At 39.7% G+C, this 21542-nt stretch overlaps 1 protein-coding gene across 1 annotated transcript; it reads left to right on the top strand.

The window, feature by feature from the left end:
* Positions 1–15756: 15756 nt before the first annotated feature.
* On the top strand, positions 15757–21231 carry HTR5A (5-hydroxytryptamine receptor 5A). Its single transcript, XM_043968200.1, has 2 exons — positions 15757–16529; positions 20229–21231. Exons 1-2 carry the CDS (start codon positions 15789–15791, stop codon positions 20559–20561), a joined length of 1074 nt encoding a protein of 357 aa, XP_043824135.1. The 5' UTR covers positions 15757–15788; the 3' UTR covers positions 20562–21231.
* The last annotated feature ends 311 nt before the right edge of the window (positions 21232–21542 follow it).

The raw sequence follows: 21542 nt of genomic DNA, 5'->3' as shown, positions 1-21542 counted from the left end.
TCCAATTATTTATGCCTGAATCAATATAATAAAAATGGCAATACTACCTAAATTAAATTATTCAATGCCATACCAATCAGACTACCAAAGAATTAGTTTGTAGAATTAGAAAAAAGAATAATGAAATTCATATAGAGACACAAAAAATCAAGAATCTCAAGGGAAATGATGGGGGAGGAGTGGGAATGAAGGGAGCCTACCAGTGTCAGATTTCGAAACATTCAAAAAGCATCAATTCTCAAAACAATTAGATGTTGGTTAAAAAATAAAGAGCTCAATCAGTGGAACAGATTAGGTACACAACATTCACAAGCAAACAAACCTGGTTGCCTAGTGTTCAGTAAACACATAGTCCAAGGCTATTGGGATAAGGACCCACTATTCGATTAAAAAAGAAAAAAAAAACTAATGGGAAAATTGGATGGGAGATGATAAAACTCCTCCTAATGGAGGTCAGCAACTTCTCTGCAATTTAGTCTTAGAGACTTACTTAGAGCACTTGAGAGAATAAATGACTTGACAGGATCATACCATCAATATCTACCAGATGTAGAACTTAAGCCCAAGCCTTTTGGCTTTAAGGGCAGCTTTCTTGCTTGCTTGCTTTCTTTCTTTTTTTTTTTTTTTTTTTTTTTTTTTTTTGCGGGGCAATGAGGGTTAAGTGACTTGCCCAGGGCCACCCAGCTAGTAAGTGTCAAGTGTCTTAGGCCGGATTTAAACTCAGGACCTTCTGAATCCAGGCCCGGTGCTTTATCCACTGCACCACCTAGCTGCCCCCTCCTTTTTTTAAGGGCAGCTTTCTAACCACTATGCCATGCTGCCTCGAAATTCAAAAGTTTGATTCCTAAACAAGTATTAATGCTACCTTCTCTATAGGAATAATTTTCTGTTTTTGATATGAAACTCATTAAGCTCCCAAGAAAGGCATTATTCAATCCTTTCTACTCATCTATATATAGATCACAGTATTGATTTGAGGTCAACATTTTTAACGTAATTCATAACTTTGATGACCATTATTGGTCCTCTGATTTCTGGTTCTTCTTTGTTAATGATTTCCTACTTTCTGTTCTTAGTCCTGTATGTGTTTGTTTTTCTCTTCAGGGAGTGAGTTGGTTGGGGCTGGGAGTGGTGGAAGAGTTGTTCTCATTATTTCCATATATGTTGGTATTTATGTTTGGGACCTAGTGCTATGAGGTAGCATGTTGCTCAAGAAAGGTTACTAGGAAATCAGTGAAGTTGCTATTTTAAATGTCAGATGGGTAACTAAATGAAGTACCATAATCTAACCACAGTCAGAGTTGTAGATCTGAGAATTGGAAGACTATTTCAAGATTGGCTACTCCCCCATTCCGTCCCTCATACCCCCTCCATTTTTAAGATAAGGAAATTGAGATTCTATCTCAATCATTTGGGGGAGGGGGCAATGAGGATTAAGTGACTTGCCCAGGGTCATACAGCTAGTAAGTTTCAAGTGTCTGAGGCCAGATTTGAACTCAGGTGCTCCTGAATCCAGGACCAGTGCTTTATCCACTGCAGCACCACCTAGCTGTCCTCATGATCATTTCTTTTCACTCCACCAAGAAGAGAGGAAATACAGTCCTTTCATATTCTGATCATCTGGGTTCTGATGATACAATTGATTGGACTAACATGTCAGCTGTCATGTTGAAATCACTCCTCTGAATATTAAAAATACATATACTGGCATAAGGTACAAGCTGGCCTCATGTAGAACTGTTGTGATGATTAATTTGACAAAGAATAGACTACAGAGCAAAGAGCTCCTTTGTGTTCTGAGATCACAAGAAGGCCAGATAATACCTAAACAAATTAGAAATACCTGTTTGAAAGGCTTCAGTGCAGATAGCATTGAACTCTAAAGTGGACAAACCCCAAATGCATATTAAATGGGCAGACAACATGAAGACTCATTCTGCTTCACTAACATATCATAATTAGAAGTGTCTTAGCAGTTATAATCAAGGGCTTCATATTCTTTTTGCTAACAACATGTTTATCTCCAGATTATGAACTCTGTATTGAAGATCAATGTAGGTAATCATGAGAAACAACTTATCCCCAAACCTTGCTTAACTAAGGTAAGAGCTGAAATTAAGGAAGTAGAAAAAAATCTGAAGAGGAAAAAAAATTAATGAACCTAAGGTCATTGAAAAATCTTGACAACACAAACTCCAGAAATTCTACTTAATGAAACAGATGACAAAAATAAAACCAATGTTTCCTATGATTTTGATTGGCATACATGTTTAAACTGGAATTGTAAAAAGCCTTTTTTGAGTTTGATGGCAAGAATCTAACTGATATACCAATGATAACAAAACAGAGTAATTCAGAAAAGCTGGTATTTGCCATAATCATTATGGATGAACATATTCTTCCACAGTATTTGACAGAAAGTGTAAAAATACTCTGGGGGCAGCTAGGTGGCACAGTGGATAAAGCACCGGCCCTGGATTCAGGAGGACCTCAGTTCAAATCTGACCTCATATACTTGACACATACTAGCTGTGTGATCTTGAGCAAGTCACTTAACCCTCATTGCCCTGCACCAAAAACCAAAAAAACAAACAACAACAACAACAACAAAACACACTGGAACCTGCACATAATTATATATGCTGCAACCACTGACAAGAAAACAACCATAGAAGAAAGATGGAGCTAGTGAATTGGTCCAGGATTCTGGAAAGCAGTATGGAACTATGTCTCTAAAGTCACTAGCCTGTGTATACCCTTTGACCCAGTGGCACCACTAGGAAGCCTATATCGCAAAGCGTTAAAAGCAAAACGAAAGGATCCATATGTACAAAGAAACTTAGAGTAGCAATTTTGGTAGGCACAAAAAATTGGAAGCTAAGGAGATATCAATCAATTGTAGAATGGATGAACAAATAATGGTATAAATATAATGAATTATTTTTGTACCATAAGAAATGATGTCACAGATGATTTCAGAGAAACCTAGGAAGACTCAAATGAACTGATAAAGAGGGAAATAGTGGAACTAAGAGAACATTGTATGTAAAGACAATATTGTAAAAAATGAACAACTTTGAAAGATTTAAGAACTCTGATCAATGCAGTGAGTGACCACTTTGATTCCAGAGAGTTAATGATGAAGCAGCTGATGGAATGAAGATAAGGAATGAGACCTCCATTTCTGGACATGACCAATATGGGAATTTGTTTTGCTTAATTATGCATATTTGTTACTAGGATTTTTTTTTATTTTAAAGAGTAGGGAGGTACAAAGGAGAGAAAACAAATGCTTGTTCATTTAAAAATATATTAGTTTAAAATTGTTTTAAGAAAGATGAAGCTATCAAGGAATATCCCTAAAGAAAGGTATCAAATACCACCATGGCAGAAGTTAACTGAGAAAGCTATTGAAGACCTGCAGAAAGGCATTAGAAAATTACATTATAACTTTCAGTTGATTTGAATATCAATATATAGCTGGAACATGTAACAAAAAGCCAGGATGCCACATCACTCAAAATGATGAGGGATGGAGGGAGGAAGGGAGAGAGAAAGACAGACAGACAGGCAGATCAAGAAACATGCAGAATGGAACTGAGAAATAAAGGTATATCGGAAGCATGAAAAATGGAAAATATGCTAAATTTGGAGTCTGATGACCTGTGTTCAAGCCCTCACTTTGCCACTTACTATTTAACTATGGGCCAATTATTTAATCTCTTTAGGCCTCATTTTCCTTAGAAGTGCTGGCTCTTCTACATTTTGGCTTCTTCCCAGAGTCTTTCCCTCCTTTTAGGAACCTTGAAAGAAGCTTGGAATCATATGTCTTCTTTCTAAAAGTTAGCCTTATGCAAATGGACCTTTGAGCCAAGGGTTACATTCATAAAAGGGAAGGGATTAGAGTAATGGCTTTCAGGTTCCTTCCAATTCTAAATCCATGATCAACTGAAAGTCAAAATGTAAAGCAATATAAAGAGTTAATGCCTAAAAAAAAAAGATTGATTGTGCATTGTACATACACAACCTATATCAGATTGGTTGCTATCTTGTGGAGGGGGAAGGAAAGGGAGGGAGGAAAATTTGGAACTCTAAATCTTATGAAAATGAATGTTGAAAACTACCTTTACATGTAACTGGAAAAAATAAAATAAATGTTTGTTACTGAGAGAGAGAGAGAGAGAGAGAGAGAGAGAGAGAGAGAGAGAGAGAGAATTAATGCAGGGCAAATAACAAAATGCACAATACAACCTATCTTAACTACAGCAGCTTGAGAAGCCAAGAAAAAGAAGATCCCCAAAGAAGAAGGATGTGGGAAAATTCTAATTATCTATATGGCCTCAGTAAGCACAACCACCAAAAACAAACCATGCTGGACAAAAGCAAAAGAGAAAGGTTGTACACCATTAGTATAACGTACAACACGAAAGTCACATTGAAGATTATTGTAGCTTCTTTGCAAAACTAAAAAATAGCAACAACAGGTAAGAGTCACAACTTTTGGCTCAAATGTTTCACAAAATCACTTGAATAACTAGAAAAGCATTTTATCAGCTTCCTCTAAGACACAAAATGGATATAACCTTTCTTAACAAAAAGCATCATATATATAATACCAAAAGATGAGTCCCTTCTGAATATAGGCCCATTATAGGTTTGTGTACTTTATGATAATAACAATAATAATAGTTAATGTTTATGTAGCACTTACTATGAACCAGGCACTGTGCTAAATGCTTTACAATTATTATAACAATCCTGGGAGGTAGGTGCTATTATTATCCCCATTTTACAGATGAAGAAATTTGAGGTAAACAGAGGTTAGGTGATTTGCCCAGGCTCACATAGCTAGTAAGTGTCTGAGGCGAGATTTGAACTAAGGTTTTGTTGACCCCAGGACTGGTGCTTTATCCACTGTGCCACCTAGCTGCCTCTACAATATATTCAAAGCTTACAGTAATCACAAAATATATAAGCACAAAAAAAACAACATATTGGCTGAGGACCAAAAAAGTGTGCCAAAACATCCTAGAAGTATAAAGAGCAATTCATCATCCATTTGGTAATTGTGGGAAAAGATACCCCCAAAGTGGCATAATATTGACATTGATGATTACAAAGCCTTTGACTCAGTTCCACACTCATGGCTTCTTCATATCCTACAAATACAGGGTGTTCTGAAAGATTTAGTGCAGGTTTAAGATTTTAATGTTGTTATTTTTTGTTTGTTTTTTGTGGGGCAATGAGGGTTAAGTGACTTGCCCAGGGTCACACAGGTAGTAAGTGTCAGTGTCTGAGGCCAGATTTGAACTCAGGTCCTCCTGAATCCAGGGCCAGTGCTCTATCCACTATGCCACCTAGCTGCCCCCCAGGTTTAAGTTTAACAGATTAATCATTTAGATAAAATAGAACCAAATATAATGAGAACACTAGAGTATTTGATGTCCATGTGGAAAACTGTCTTCTATTTAAATCATGTCACCATGTCAAGAATGACATAACAATGTCAAGAATAGCTTGGTAGTACAGTGGGTAAGGCACTGGAATTAGAGTTAGTGATATCTGAGTTTGAATTATGCCTCAGACACCAACTAGTTATGTGACTCTGGACAAGTCACTTTACTTCTCTCAGCCACAATTTCCTCACCCATCAAATGGGGTTAGTAGTAGATTTGATGACCTCAAGGTTCCTTCCAGCTTTAAACTTATGAACCCATGATGCAAAACAGAACATCTTTCAAGGAGAAAGTTTAAAATCATTATTGTTCTGCCCAACTTTGAATCCATTATCATCTCTCCTCCAAAAAATTGAGTATGGATTGTAAATTAAGGAAGTGTTTATACCAAATCACTTTATAAATCATTTGATATAAATAGATGGCATCAAGTTATATGGCTCCACTGGGGGAGGAACTTCAAACAGCTTTTTTTTTGCCTCAAAGAATCTCCATTCATATCAAAATACCACTTGGACTTGACAAATACAAAATTCTTAATGTACACCAAGGAAAATAGAGATTTCTGAAGGCTCTGAGCTTGAATGTGGAGGTCACATTCAACCAGCAGATGAAAAGAACACTTACAAATACCTTGTTCTCTAGGCATTAAGCTCAAAGCTATCAAGGAGAAAAGCTGTATATTTCAAGAGACTTGCAGCATCTTGAAATCAAGGTTCAATGAGAAAACACATTTAAAACAATTAACATATATAGAGTACTAGTCTTGATATATATTTTTGCAAGAGTAAAGTGCTCAATATATTTCCAAAGTATCCCAACAAAGACTCATACAGTTTTCACAAAATAGAGGGCTCATTACACTAAGACAATTAAAGATCAATTAACACTTTTTTATCAAAAAGAAGGAAGAGGATTTTTTTTTCTCAGAGCACATGATTAAAGTTTTCAAATTTATAGAAATACTTTGGGGGGCAGCTAGGTGGTGCAGTGGATAAAGCACCGACCCTGGATTCAGGAAGACCTGAGTTCAAATCCAGCCTCAGACACTTGACACTTACTAGCTGTGTGCCCCTGGGCAAGTCACTTAACCCTCATTGCCCTGCAAAAACAAACAAACAAAAAAGAAATACTTTGGGAATAAATAGATCTTATTTAGTAGACTGAGCAATTTCAAATGCTGACAATTTACTATTAGATTTCTGAATGTAATTGCAAATAGTTTCCTCCTGGATGGAGCATACAAGATGGCTAAGATCTAAGAGTCAAATCAAAAGGATCTCCATAGGCAACAGTGACATGAACTCAGCTAATGATATGTTGACAAAGAAGTATCAATCAAATGGCTGAGTCATGCAGACTCATCATAGAATAGCAATTCAGCCTCAGGTCATTGTCACCAGAAATTAAAGAAAGATTATTCTTAAATAGTCTGGGCTTATTGAAAAGTGCAGATTGTGCAGGGAAATCATAATAACTATGTAACATCACAGTGGGCTGGTGAAAGTTTAGCACCTAAAGCATATCCAGAACAGCATGACTGGGTGGCCTGAATTATACATCAGAAGTTTGCCGTCCTTCATAAACATACCGTAAATCCCCATACTGCAAATGCAAACCCCTAGCTGTCCTTTAGAAACACTCCTTATCCTCTCAAAGTTCTTGTAATCTATCATGCATTCCCACATTTATGAGGTCATGGCTCCACCGAAGAACCAAAGTCTGCAATTACATGTGGATGCAATAACTCCAACTCAAATTCCACACTGCCCTCCTTAGCTAAAAACCAATTGCCTCGTGGAGAAGTCCATACTATCATGGCTCATCTGCATGGGGAAAGCACAAACACAATGAAAAATAGGTCATTTCTTGCCAATGGCCTCTTTTCTATGGCCCTGACCCTCTCTATTACTGTAAATGCTATCCAAGAAAGCTCTATAACATATAGAATAGAGGGGAAGAGGGAAGGGACTAAACAATTGCTTATTTTGCAATTGAAGGATGAAGAGAATAAATTCAGCAAACTGAATAATAGCTTAGGGCCCTATAATTCCTAGCCATGTCACTGCTTTGCCAGCTTCCTAGAGAAACATGAAAAGATAAGTAAATTGGCCTTCAGGAAACCTGGATTCTATTCCTGGCTCTTCCCCAGACCAGTTCATTAAGTGTGCACTCTTAGGCAATTCATTTGAGTTTTAATATGCTAATCCATTTAATCAGACCTACTTGTTTACTGTTCCATTATCTTGGCACACTTATTCCACATGCTATATTTTGCTTGTGTTGTTCCCTTTGCTGTGGGTCAAGTTACCAGTAGACTCAGGGCATAAGTTAACCACCACTTAACCCTATACTGCCATCCAGAGTTGTGAACTAACTGAGCAAAAGAACCTCTAAGATACCTCTTCCCAGGGCAGCTTCTATGACAGCAGCTTTTACCTGACAGTGGGGGGACAAGTCATTTATTACTGAAGTGTTCCTAGTAGCACCTGTGGAAGCTAGGTGGTACAGTGGATATTGTATTGGACCTGGAGTCAGGAAGACCTAAGTTCAAATCTGGCCTTAGACACCAACTAGCTATGTCTTTGGGCATGTCACTTAACTTCTGCCTGCCTTGGTTTCCTGATCTATAAAATGGGGATAACAACAACACATAACTCCCAGTTGTGAAAATCAAATAATATTTGTTAAGTGCTTTGCAAACCTCAAAATTATATATATAGAGAGAGATGCTAATTCTCATTATCATTAGTTACTCGATGTTCTCATGTACCTGAAGAGAGGCTTAAGTAGGAATGTATATTACCTGTACTAATTTTAAAAGTTGATTTTACCTTGGCATGCTAATTAAATGTTTAGAACTGAACTATGAGAAAAATCCCTTTCTCCCTTGGACCCAAGGCATTGTTACTTTTCCAATCAGGTAGCATTTGGACATCATTCAAACACAAAGCATTAACTGTTTTGGGCTACTGGGTTATTTCTGTTGATTCCTACTGGATTTGCAGTCCACAAAACAGCCAGATCTTTTTTTCAGACAAATTGCTATCTAATCATATCTCTTCTTTCCCATTCTCGTGTGTTGTTTTTTGAGCCTAAGAGCAAGACTTTACATTTATTTCTAGAAATGCCATTGGTATGCTATGTCCTAAAGAAACATGAAAAGATAACTAGATTGGCCTTCAGGAAACCTGGGTTCTACTCCTGTCTCTTCTCCAGACTAGATTATTAACTTTCTGTATGATCTTAGGCAATTCATTTGACTTTCTTTCTTTTTTTTTTTTTTGCTTATCATTTTAAAGTCTTTTAAGACTTGTTGAATTGTAGAGCTCCTTTAAAAATGAGAGCCAAGCCAGATGCTGAATGAACCATACTATTTCTTTTGGTCTTGGTGCTGTTGTTTTTTCTATTTTGAGGTTTTTCATCATTGCTCTGATTTTTCTCTTCTAACATGACTAATGCAGAAATAGGATTAATGTTATTATGTGTGTGTGTGTGTGTGTGTGTGTGTATAAAAACCTATATCAGATTACCTGCTGTCTAGGGGAGGGGGGAGGGAGGGGAGGGAGGGAGAAAAATCTGAAATTGGAAAGCTTGTATAAACAAAAGTTGAGAACTATCTTTACATGTAACGGGAAAAAAATAAAATAGTTTATTAATTTTAAAAAATGAGAGCCAATCTTATAAGATTTAAACCTATCAAGATTTTTTGAGATCTAGATTTTCCCCCATTGTGCACTGTCCCTTCCTACTGTGTGTCATCTTCACACTTAATGAACATTCATCTATGCATTTTGCCAAGTCACTGATAAAAATTTAAGCAGCATATGCCCAAATATGAAATCCTGAGGTATGCTACTGGAGATCTCTAGCAAAGTTGATATTGAACCATTAATAACTAGTCTTGAAGTTTGGTCAAACAGTAAAGAATCCATCTACTTTTATCATCAGTCCATATCTATCCCTTTCCTCCACAAGAATAGCATGAGTTGCTTTATCAAATGCCTTACAAAAATTTAGGTAAATTTGATCTACAGAATTCTTCTTAGCTAACAGTTTAATAACCCTATGAAAAAGAGGAAATAAGGCCAGTCTGGTATGACCTATTCTTGATGAAGCTGTCCTGGCTTGTAGGTACCATTACCCTTTCTGAAATATAGGAGATGCTGTAGAAATGCATATTCTCTTCCCATACCTAAATGATCACTAACCATTTCTTTAATAATGTTCTAGAATTTTCCCAGGATTACCAATTTTTTCAGTCAAGCACACTGGCATATATTTTGCAGACTCTGTTCTCTTCCTTTTCAAAAACAAACAAACAAACAAACAGGGACATTTGTCCTCCAACTTTGTGGTAACTTTCCCATATTCCAAAAGTGCAGAGGTAGGAGATTCAGTGTCATATATGAGGAATGAAAATTAGCCAGCTTGACTGGAGTTCAGAATATTTGTGGAGAATTCATATGTAATCCTCCTGGGAAAATAGGCTAGAGTCATATCATGAAGTGCTTAAGTGCCAACAAGGGAGATTTGTATTTTAAAGTAGAGGCAATGGAGAGATACAAAAACTTTTTTGAGTTGGAGTGAAAAGGCCAAACCTGGGATTTGTTAAGGTCAATTCAGTAGCTGTGTGGAGAATGTGTTGGAGAGGTTAAAGGCTGAATTTAGGGAGACTAAGAGGCTTTTTAAATATTCCAAGAAAGGGTGATGAAGGCCTGAACTAGGATTTGAATAGAAAGAAGGGGACAGGTAGGAGAAGTGTTATGGTAATAAAACCCACAGAACTGGGCAACTGATTGACTATTATAGGATAAGTGAGAATGTAAAGGATGACTCCTAGGGTACAGACTTGGGTGACTGGAAGGATCATGATCCCTCAACAAAAAATCAGGAAGTTATGAGGAAGAAGGAGTTTAGGGGGTGAAACATAAACATAATGAATTTGATTTTAGACATGTTGAGTTTGAGACATCCTGTAGGACATCGAGGTGAAGATAATCCAATAAGCAGTTGGAGATGCCAACATTTGGCCTGGAGTTCAGGAGAGGGAACGATGACTATGTATTTAGTTTTGGGAATCATCTGAATAGAGCTGATGAGATCTTCAGGAGAGTATATAGATGGAGAAAGGAAGAGCCAAAGACAGAACTCTTGGTAATATGAAACACCACACATGGTGGGTAAGACATGAATCCCTTAAAGGAGACAGAGAAAATATTTGGTTATGCTTGGGCGGGGTGAAGTCAGAGGAGCCTCTAGTGGATGTCCATTTTAGTTCTAACATCCAAACCAGTCATCTGCCCTAGGTATGGTGTAGGAAAATCTAATTGAATTGTGGTGCTCTCACTCCCTGCTAAGTTCCTTGGGTGCCCAGCTGTGGGCCAGAACCTTCTTACAGATGATAGAAAAAAAAAAGAGGAGTGTGGGGAAATTTGGGGCATTCAGTTTTATCTGGTAAGGAGAATGATTGGCAGAATCTGGGATTTAAACAATCTCAATCTATTCTTAACCTATTTTCAAACTTGAAATGGGAAGAAAACCCAGAGTGCTGGTGTGAAGCTAGGTGTAGAATGAGAAGTTTTTGGGGGGCCACTTTTTGGAAGGAAGAAAATAGCAACAGTGCAGTGTCACACAAACCCACTGTTGACTAGACTTCCCTTGAGATATTCTCTCCTCCTTGAAAAGAATATCTCAAAAGCACTGCAGTCAACAATGCTGAAACCTTCACAGGGCAACAGGGATAAGAACTGAGACAAGGCTCTTAAATTTATCACTAGAGATCATTGAACTACATGGAGAAGCATCGATTTCAGGAATAAGGAGGTAATAGTCCTTCTACCCTGCCCTGGTTAAACCACATCTGACCTGTTCAGTTTGGGGTATCACTGGTCAAGAAGGTACTGGGAAGGGGGGCAGCTAGATGGCGCAGTGGTTAAAGCACCGGCCCTGGACTCAGGAGTACCTGAGTTCAAATCCGGCCTCAGACACTTGACATTTACTAGCTGTGTGACCGTGGGCAAGTCACTTAACCCCCGTTGCCTAAAAAAAAAAAACTAAAAAAAAAAAAAAAGAAGGTACTGGGAAGCTGGAGAACATCCAGAGTGAAAGGCCTTGAGTCCGTGTCATATGAGGATCACTTGAAGGAAGTGGGAACGTTTACCTTGTAGAAGACAAGGCTCATGGGTATCTAAGAGCTATGTTCAAGTATTTGAAGGTCCATTTCAGCTTCATGTCCCCTTCCATATCTTTCCAGAAGCATATTTCATAGTTTCCTTTAACAGATTGCTCTAGGATCTCAATACTCACTTAACCATGAGAAAATTATTGTTAATGCCTAACCTGTGTACCTTCATTTTAAAATTTGTTTTTCTGAATGTACTAGTACTATATTCTTTCTTCTCTGTGTACTCTATCTCTTTCAACTGTTTTTCATGATATACATGTACATATCTTCCAGTGTTTGGCATAGTGCCTGGCGCATAGTAGGTACTTAATTAAAACTAATTGATTCTTAATTAGGTTTAGAGGTTAGCTAATGTCTCTACTAGACCTGGAATACTACAAGCAAGACATCAGAACAGATTTCCCTTTTTAATTGTACAAGGCCCCAAAATATGGCCCAAGGTGTGCCCACTGCACAAGAAATAGATTGTCATCAGAAACAGAAACTAAACCATGTCAAGAGACAGTGATGAAAATAAACAGAAATATGTTGCTGCTACATTACAAACTTCAAACTGACCAAGTTTCAAATTCTTTATCAAGTCTTGATGGAAGCCTAAAATTGTTCAGGAGTCCCCATTTATTTGTGATACTACAGGAGATATTAGTCTTTTTTTTAATGACGTGGTAAGTACATCCCTATTCCTGGTGCCTTTTCATTTATGTTTAAAACTCAGTGTGGTTTGTTAGAAAGTTCATAGGCTTAAGAGTCAGTAGACCTAAATGCCAGTCTCTATTCTGCCATCACATGACTTTAAACATAACACATACTCTATGACTTAGTTTCTTCATCTAAATAAGTGTTGACAGGGGACAGTAAGGTGGCTCAGTGGATAAAGCACTGGCCCTGGATTCAGGAGGACCTGAGTTCAAATGTGGCCTCAGACACTTGACACTTACTAGCTGTGTGACCCTGGGCAAGTCAATTAACTCTCATTGCCCTTCAAAAAAACAAAATAAATAAAGAAGTGTTGACAGTTCTATTTGATTTCAAAAAGATATGAAGATGGGCAGCTAGGTGGCGAAGTGGATAGAGTACTGGCCCTGGATTCAGGAGCACCTGAGTTCAAATCCTGCCTCAGACACTTGACACTTACTAGCTGTGTGACCCTGGGCAAGTCACTTAACCCCCATTGCCCCGCAAAAAACAAAAACAAAAACAAAAAAAAAGATGTGAAGATGAAATTAGGAAATTAATATAAAATCACTCTGAAAGTAAGAGGCATAAGCTGTGGCAATAGCAGCTTGGTTTTTATGTCATTTTTTAAAGATATGAACAACATCTAGAAACATTTTTTACTTTTTTTTTAGGCAATTGGGGTTAAGTGACTTGCCCAGGGTCACACAGCTCGTAAATGTCAAGTGTCTGAGGCTGTATTTGAACCCAGGTCCTCCTGACTCCAGGGCTGGTACTCTAGCCACTGCACCACCTAGCTGCCCCTAGAAACATTTTTAACAAATTTGTTTCATATAATCTATTGGGGGTATTTCTGTTATCATTCTATTTGACATATAGGAAGTTGCCTGGATGATTCCCTGACTTTTCTATGATTAGATCTCTTAAAAATATATATTTTAAAGTTTTTTATTAATTTCCCTCAGATAACATTAACAAATGAATAGCATTTTTATATGTACAGGGTCACTTGTAATAAGTGTATCCTCTACAAATTCTTGACTTTCTTAATTACTATACAAACTCTTTTTAACTTTTTAAATATTTTTGTGGGAAATTTTGAGATGCTAAAAAAAAAAGTATGTATCCAACCTGACATTTGCATTTAGGATTTATTCGAGCCACCAACATCTTTTAAAATCATGGTCTCACCCTGACCTAATCACTCTCTCCCCACAAGGAATAATTGTAATTTCATCAATTTCACAAAAATGTGCATGCTGATAGGATCCTTTCTACTTTCTCTAGCAATATATTTCCTTTTCTTCAGAATTGTGATTTCATCCATGTAGGGAACTTCTGTCATAGAAACTCTCTCAAATGATTCATTTTGTAGGGCATTAAAAGGTTGTTACTTATTCAGCATCACATACTTAGTATGTATCAAGAAAGACTTGAAACCAACTCTTCTTGCCTCCAATGCCAGCCCTCTATACACTCTGCTTCAATACCTATACCTACATATGTATCTATAAACAGATGACAAATCATATATTGATTCCATCAACTGATCATTCCATGGTGGGAAAAATACAATGGTTATTTTGAATTCGGCTGGAATTTAGACAGATGAGTCAATTTAGTCAAAACAGAGTGTCGGGTAGCCTCAGCTTTAATGTCATGAGCAACCTATTGTTGAATGAACAGATGTGGCTCTTGTATGAGGGCTTACTGGCTTCTAGAAAATTACATAAAACATAACATAGAGTGTTATGTTTCCTTCTGGCAATTAATATTCATTACTTGAAATTTTATTTCTCTCAGGAAACAGATTCAGAACATGCCACAAGAAGCAGGGACAAAACGAAAAAGCTCTTGGAATGCTAAGTAAATGTGCTAAAACCTTTTATTAGTGTCAGCTATCCAATATTCTAGGAATATGTACTGCCTGTATAAGCAAATTGCATTAAAGATAATCTCATCTTTCATCTAGTAAGAAAAAACAAACCCCTCTTTCAGGTCAGAAAAACTGGACTGGGTGGGGCAGTGATAAGAAAGTGATGTAGTGGTGAAAACCCTGCTTCTGAAGCCCAATAAAATCCTCCCCCCTCCCCCCTTCTTTGCAGGAGGCAGGAAAGATGAGTTCACAAAATAACAATTTTCAAGTTGGAATGGTTGGACTAGATGATCTGTAAGCACTATTTCTTTACTTTACAGATGAGAAAACTGAGGCCCAGAGAGGTGAGAGAACTCGATCAAAGCTACATAGATAGTTAAGAGATCTGCGTTCTAATGCTAGTTTCTATTACTCACTGACTGATTTCCAATCCTGTTTCCACTTGTGGCCCCTTACTGTGACCTGGTGTTCACAGTAGGAAGTAGCTTCCCGAAGGCCAAAAATTGTGTCTCAATTCTACCAGAAGTCCAGGATATGTATGTTGGAGGCTGATGGTGGGGGGTGGGACTAGTTAGAGGAGCCTAGTTAGATGGAAAAGTTTATTGCCTAAACCTGTTCTACGTAGAGTCAGGCAATCAATTCAGCACCTCGGACAGATCCTGGAATGGCGTTAGGGACGCTCGCCAGGGGGCATTTTAACCAAAGCTTAGGGGTTTCATAGTTTGTGGGAGAAAAAAGGTTGGGGGAGTGGGCAAGATGCAAAGAGAAAGGTTCTACTCAGCTGATGTTTGACGTAGGGCTAGATTTCTAGTTTGACAAAGCTAGGGCGGGCTGGGTTTGTAAGCATTCTCTTTGCAGAGCTGCGATGTCCCTATGGAGGGAGAAAGAACTGTAGCTGAATGCAGGTACCAGGCTTTATTTCATTTTCACTCTCCCCCCCTCCCCCTCCCCGCATTGAGCTGAAGAGATGCTGCTTTTGCAACAGCAGAAAACGCAGAAACCTCAGATTTCTGGAAGGTAATTGCTGAGCCCATGGATGCCTCTCTGACTCTCCCCTCAACATAGGACAGATTCTTCCGGCCAGTTTGACAAGGCAGCCCTAGGATTAGTAAGGCTCAAGGCCAGCCCGGGAGTGTCTCTGCAGCAGAGGACAGCGCTGGACACAAGGCTCTGGCTTCCTGACCCTAGACCCCTCGCTTTCCCCGACATTCAGTCTCTAAGGGGTTTCAGACTTGACTGCGGGGGAGGTTTCACTTTCAACACCTGAGGGTTTCTTAAAAGTGGGTTGTATCCCAACCTCTTCCTTTCACCTCACCATCTTCCCTGGCTGGTCATTTGAGACTTCATTCACCTGCACTCTGCAGGAGCTAACCCGTTGAGCAGAGGGTGTCACAGCTGGATCAGCTGCCTTCGGGTTCACTCTGAGCTCACAGCCTAGATAACCCTCCCAAACTTCGTACCAGAGCTTCCTTCCTCTCCTCCGTCACACACACACACACACACACACACACACACACACACACAGAGAGAGAGAGAGAGAGAGAGAGAGAGAGAGAGAGAGAGAGAGAGAGAGAGGACACTTCTTGACCAAGAAATGGACTGGCCTTTGAACTTCACCGGCTCCTTTCTCACTCTCCCCTCCCCCTTCCCGACTAATGGGAGCAGTGGCCCTGAGAATCTTAGCCCCAGTCAGTCCCCACTCTCGATCTTTGGCGTGCTAGTCCTCACCCTGCTGGGTTTACTGGTGGTGGCGACCTTCACGTGGAACTTGTTGGTCCTGGCCACCATCCTCCGCGTGCGCACCTTCCATCGGGTACCCCACAACCTGGTAGCCTCCATGGCCATCTCTGACGTACTGGTGGCAGCCCTGGTCATGCCCCTTAGTTTGGTGCACGAGCTGTCCGGACGCCGCTGGAAGCTGGGTAGGCGGCTGTGTCAGCTGTGGATCTCCTGCGACGTGTTGTGCTGCACTGCGAGCATCTGGAACGTGACAGCCATCGCCCTGGACCGATACTGGTCTATAACCCGTCACCTAGACTACACTCTTCGGATTCGCAAGCGCATCTCCAATGTCATGATCACCTTGACCTGGGTGCTCTCCGCAGTCATCTCGCTGGCCCCTCTGCTCTTCAGCTGGGGGGAAACCTACTCCGCGGACAACGAAGAGTGTCAGGTGAGCCGGGAACCATCCTATACCGTCTTCTCCACTGTAGGCGCCTTCTATCTTCCCCTCTGCGTGGTGCTCTTTGTTTATTGGAAGATCTACAAAGCTGCCAAGTTCCGCATAGGCTCCAAGAAGACCAACAGCGTCACACCCGTGCCCGAAGCCGTGGAGGTTGGTAGATTAACAACTTACATTCATGTCCTCCCCTCCCCTGATCCCCACCTCACCCCAATTGCTCAGCACCTAATCCACAACTTTTAACTGTCTCCCCAAAACTTGTAACAAAGAGATATAATTAGGGTCCACTTCTGAATGTTGGATCTTCGTGGGAATCTCCGACCATGCCCATATTAAAGACACCTGGGTTCCAGTCTAGCTCTGTCATTAACTCCTGCTGTGACTTTAGCCAGCATGTTATTTTCTCCTCTTTGGTCATCAGTTGCCTTATCTGTAAAATAGGACAGTTAAGCTAGAGAACCTCCAATACATATAATTACACAACCTTCTAGAATGTCACAAGCAGCTAGCCAATGCTATGTAACCTTGCTGCCCTGCCCTGGGGTGGGGGCATGATGATGGTACTTAAAGGATTACCCACACATATGTGTGTACGTATGCATGTGTATATACAAGTACTCATACACATGCATACATACTGTATATGTATGTGTATATTGTATGTATATATATGCACACAATATACACATACACTATATATGTATGTGCATGTGTGTATGTGTATACATACACACACACACACACCCCTAAGGGTATATTGTGAGAATTAGCCTGGCCTAGTGGTAGGAGGCAGGAAGGACCTGTATTCAAATTCTACCCTAAACACTTAGCTAAGTACCCCCTCCCCAAAAGTCATTGTGAGGTTGTTTTCTCATCTGTAAAATGATCTGTTTTCTTCTAACTTTATTCTAACTTTAAACAATGACACTAAGTAGTACTGTTCCTGAGGCCCAGAGAGGTGAGGTGATTTTTCCACAGCCATAGAGACAGTGAATATCAGAGCCAAAATTCCAACTCAAGTCCTGTCCACTACATCAAAGAATTCAGGAATCCTTTGGGTGAGAGAAGGGAGAAAGATGATGGTGCTGTGTTTCACAGGAATGTATGAAGAAAATTATTCTGCAAATCGTAGAGCACTATCTAAATGTGATATTTAATTATGTTTGAGGGAAACTAATCTTCTGTACTTGCATCCTTTGGTTTCTATATTTTAATTTGCAAGGATTTTTAGTGGTCTTGTAGTTTTCAAGTTGTCTCCTAGGTAACCACTATAGTTTTATAGGATTTCTTTTCCCCTGAGCTAATATGAAAGTTATAAACATTATTTTTAATCCTAGGTTCTGTACTTGTTTTCTTTCTTTCTATTCTTGCTACCTTGAATTTTCCTTTTCTGGGACTTCTTCCCCTATTCACAGCACCATCCCTCTACAAGAATATGTCAGAGCAGTTGCCCACACTGCTTGAGGACATTGTGTCTTGCTGAAGAATCTGACAGCCAGTCAGGAATTGCTATAGCTTTAACACTAAAGCAAAGCCAAAAAAGTACACAAGGAATGATTGTCTTTGGATTTTTCTCCACAGGTGGAATTTACCTTCTGGGAACTGAAGCTGTTATAATCCCCTCTTGTTTTCTGATGAGGACTTATTTTAATATTTGAAGCCTAATTGAGAAACTTGGAAAAATAGGAGCACTAAATTGATCATGGCAATGTTCTCTCCCTCTCTCTCCCCTCTCTGTCGCCTTCCTCTATTTTCTGTTATCAGTAACCAATTCTAATTCAAAGAAGATGCAAAATTATGTAGGCTCAGGAGTATAACTACATTTCAAAGAAGTGGGACTAAGGGGAAGAAGCAGGTACCTTGAGCAGAGTGAGGCAGGGGGCACAGGCCAAGAAAAGGTCATTTGATGTCCTAACTCTAAATATATCTGAACAGAATAATATCATGTTGATGGTCATGTGCCATTAAACCCATGTTCAGCACACTTGTATGTGGTCAGCTCTATATGAAAGAATGTACTCTGAACATCATACTCCCTGATTTTGTCAATTCTGACCTGGACATTAAAATGGATCTTCTGCAGCATCACCACTGGGTAAGGGTGCAATGTACAAGTAATCCTGGTCTTCTCCCTGACCCTGCATATATTTATCAAGGGTGGCTTTGAAGAGTAAAATCACAAAAAGCAACATCTAAGCTTGTGAGGGACATGGAAGAGGAAGACAGTTTCACCTCTCTTGTCTAGCTAGCCATTATACCTCAATTACCTCTTACTTCCTTTTCATTTTTAATTTCTTTTTGTGCAGGGCAATGGGGGTTAAGTGACTTGCCCAGGGTCACACAGCTAGTAAGTGTCAAGTGTCTGAGGCCAGATTTGAACTCAGGTCCTCCTGAATCCAGGGCCGGTGCTTTATCCACTGCGCCACCTAGCTGCCCCCTCTTACTTCCTTTTAAACATTTTATGGAAAGACCATAAATTCAATACTCTATTGACTATTTAAGTCGAGAGGCTGGTAGGGTTCACTGGAAAGAGATGGCTCTAGATCAAAATCCCATCTCTGACATTTTACTCCTTGTTTTGTCATTTGTAAAGTGAAAGGAGATAGACTAAATGGCTTCTGAGATTCCTTCTAGTTCTAGACCCAGGGAAGCTCTGTGAGAGCAGGGACTGTGCTCCTTTTCTTTATAGCCACAACAATTCCTTGATCTTATGAACTATCTATTTCACATTGGGTAAGTCTCCTACTCCCTAGGCCTTACATTCCTCAACTGTAAAATGAGAGAATTGTGCTAAATGACTTCTAAAATTCCTTCTGTCACTAAATCTATGGTCTTTTGATCTGTTGGAAATTTGCCTCAGGCCGTGTCACACTTCAGTTCTGTATACATTTCTATTTAATAAACGTCTACTATGTGCTGGGCAATAGAGTTATGAAGACAAAAACAGAATCAGTCCTTGACTTCAGGGAGCTTTCATTCTAACCTCTTAGAATGTCTCTTTCCTCATCTGTGAAATGGAGATGATAAATTCTTGTGTAACCTTCCCTAACTAGCATCAAGAACAAAAATCTTGGCTTTCATTCCCTTTCTGTGTCCTCTGTTAAGCAGAAAGCACCAACAGTGTTAAATAATTTGTTGTTATATTGAACTGAGACTATGTGTCTGGGGTGTAGATACCACCCAAGGAATGGGAGTCATCTTTTCCTTTCTGTCCTTTAACAAAACACCTTTAAGAAGGGGCCCTTAACCTAGGGTCCATCAACCCCCAAAGGGAATCTGTAAATGGACTGCAGGGGGTTCATGGACTTGAAACTTCTAATATTAAGTATACTTCAGTACAGTTGGCTTCCTTTGTAATCCCATATATTTTATATATTTAAAAACACTCTTTAAAAGGGTCTATAGGAACCTGAGTTCAAATCTGGCCTCAGACACTTGACACTTACTAGCTGTGTGACCCTGGGCAAGTCACTTAACCCTCAATACCCCCAAAAAAAGGGGGTCCATAGGCTTCATCAGACTGCCAGAGGGGTCCAAGACACACAAAAAAGTTAAGAGCTCCTGTCATAGAACTCCAACAGAATTCACAGTAAAGTCCATCAATAGATTTCCCAGATCTTAATTGTAAAGGCATTCCTTTCACAGTAAATGTGCAGGGAATGACCCAGATGTTGGTATTTTGTGAAATACCTGGATAAACAGAACCTAGGCCCCAGAGGGAACGTCCATCTAAAGTTTCTGCTTATAGAATGAAGTTCCTTGAGGGCTGGGGCTTTTCGTTGTTGTCTGCATCCCCAGCACGGTGCCCAACACACAGTAGAAGCTTACATGCCTATTGATTGATTATTGCAGGTAAAAGAGGCCCTCCCTCAGCCCCAGATGGTATTCACTGCTCGTCATGCCATGGTGACCTTCCAGACTGATGGGGACACGTGGAGGGAAAAGAAAGAGAAGAAGGCAGCTCTCATGGTGGGCATCCTTATTGGGGTGTTTGTGCTTTGCTGGATCCCGTTCTTCATCACTGAGCTCATCAGTCCCCTCAGTTCCTGCGACATCCCTCCCATCTGGAAGAGCATTTTCTTGTGGCTCGGCTATTCCAATTCCTTTTTTAATCCTCTAATTTACACAGCTTTCAATAAGAACTATAATAGTGCCTTCAAGACCTTTTTTTCTAGGCAACACTGAGAAAAAGATGGACAAGTGAGAAGAGAAACTGGGGGAGCTTCTGCTACTTCTCCTACTCTACCTTTTAGTCGCACCGAGGACTGCTCATTAAAGATCAAGATCGTGCTGGGTTTCCAACAAATTCCAGAGGTCTTTGCCTCATGAAGCTCTGACCTGTTGCAACTCTTCAATGACTGTGGAAACTCAAGGGGAAAAAAACCCAACCCTTTCCTACATGCAAGGGGAAGTGGGGCATGGACTTAATTTCCATGAAGTGCCCTTTCCTTCCCAAGATCCATCCCAGAATGAGAATGAGTGAGCAAGTGACAATGGCTAACAGAGATAACTGCAGTCAGGACACTAATTGGCATGTGTCCATTTGCAAGGTTTTTCTTTAGCTACTTCCCTAAGGGAGGGGTGAAGCCCAGAAAAGTACAGCTTAAAATCAGAGGTGGCACCTCAAAGCAATCAGCCCAGGTGGAAGCCACTAAATATACCCAGGCATTTCTGAGCCTTTTAAGGGCCTATCACTGGGAGACTGTATGTTCTGTTCTGTATATTTTAAAAAAACAAAACAAGATTCGCCTGACTTTTCACAGAAATAGAAACCAGCAGAATCAAAAGCCGCCTTTCATTTTGAAGGAAATGACATTCTTCAGGATTTTTTGTTGTTTTTCGGTTGCGAAGGAAAACTTTTGTCAGGTGTCTCTTAGTAAAAGTGTTTGTCTTGGATTTTTGTGAGTGTTTGAATGCAATGCCTTGTGTGTTAAACAACTGCTTCTTTTGGCCACAGATCCTACTAAATTTAGGCTTCCTTTCAACTCCACTGTTAAATAGGAAGGGGGTTGGATACGATTTCTAAGACCTGGGTACTGAAATGGAAGTCAAAAGGTGAGCTTTTAGGGGAGCCAAGTGAATGGTCCATGATAAAGGAACAACCTATTTTGCTCAATAATTAGCATTTGGAAGGGATAATCCATGAGTCAATAGCATTTTTTTTTG

Source organism: Dromiciops gliroides, chromosome 5 (assembly GCF_019393635.1).
Source record: "Dromiciops gliroides isolate mDroGli1 chromosome 5, mDroGli1.pri, whole genome shotgun sequence".
Lineage (NCBI taxonomy): Eukaryota > Metazoa > Chordata > Mammalia > Microbiotheria > Microbiotheriidae > Dromiciops > Dromiciops gliroides.
The sequence above is the reverse complement of the archived record's forward strand: the minus strand, read 5'-3'. Positions and strand labels throughout refer to the sequence as shown.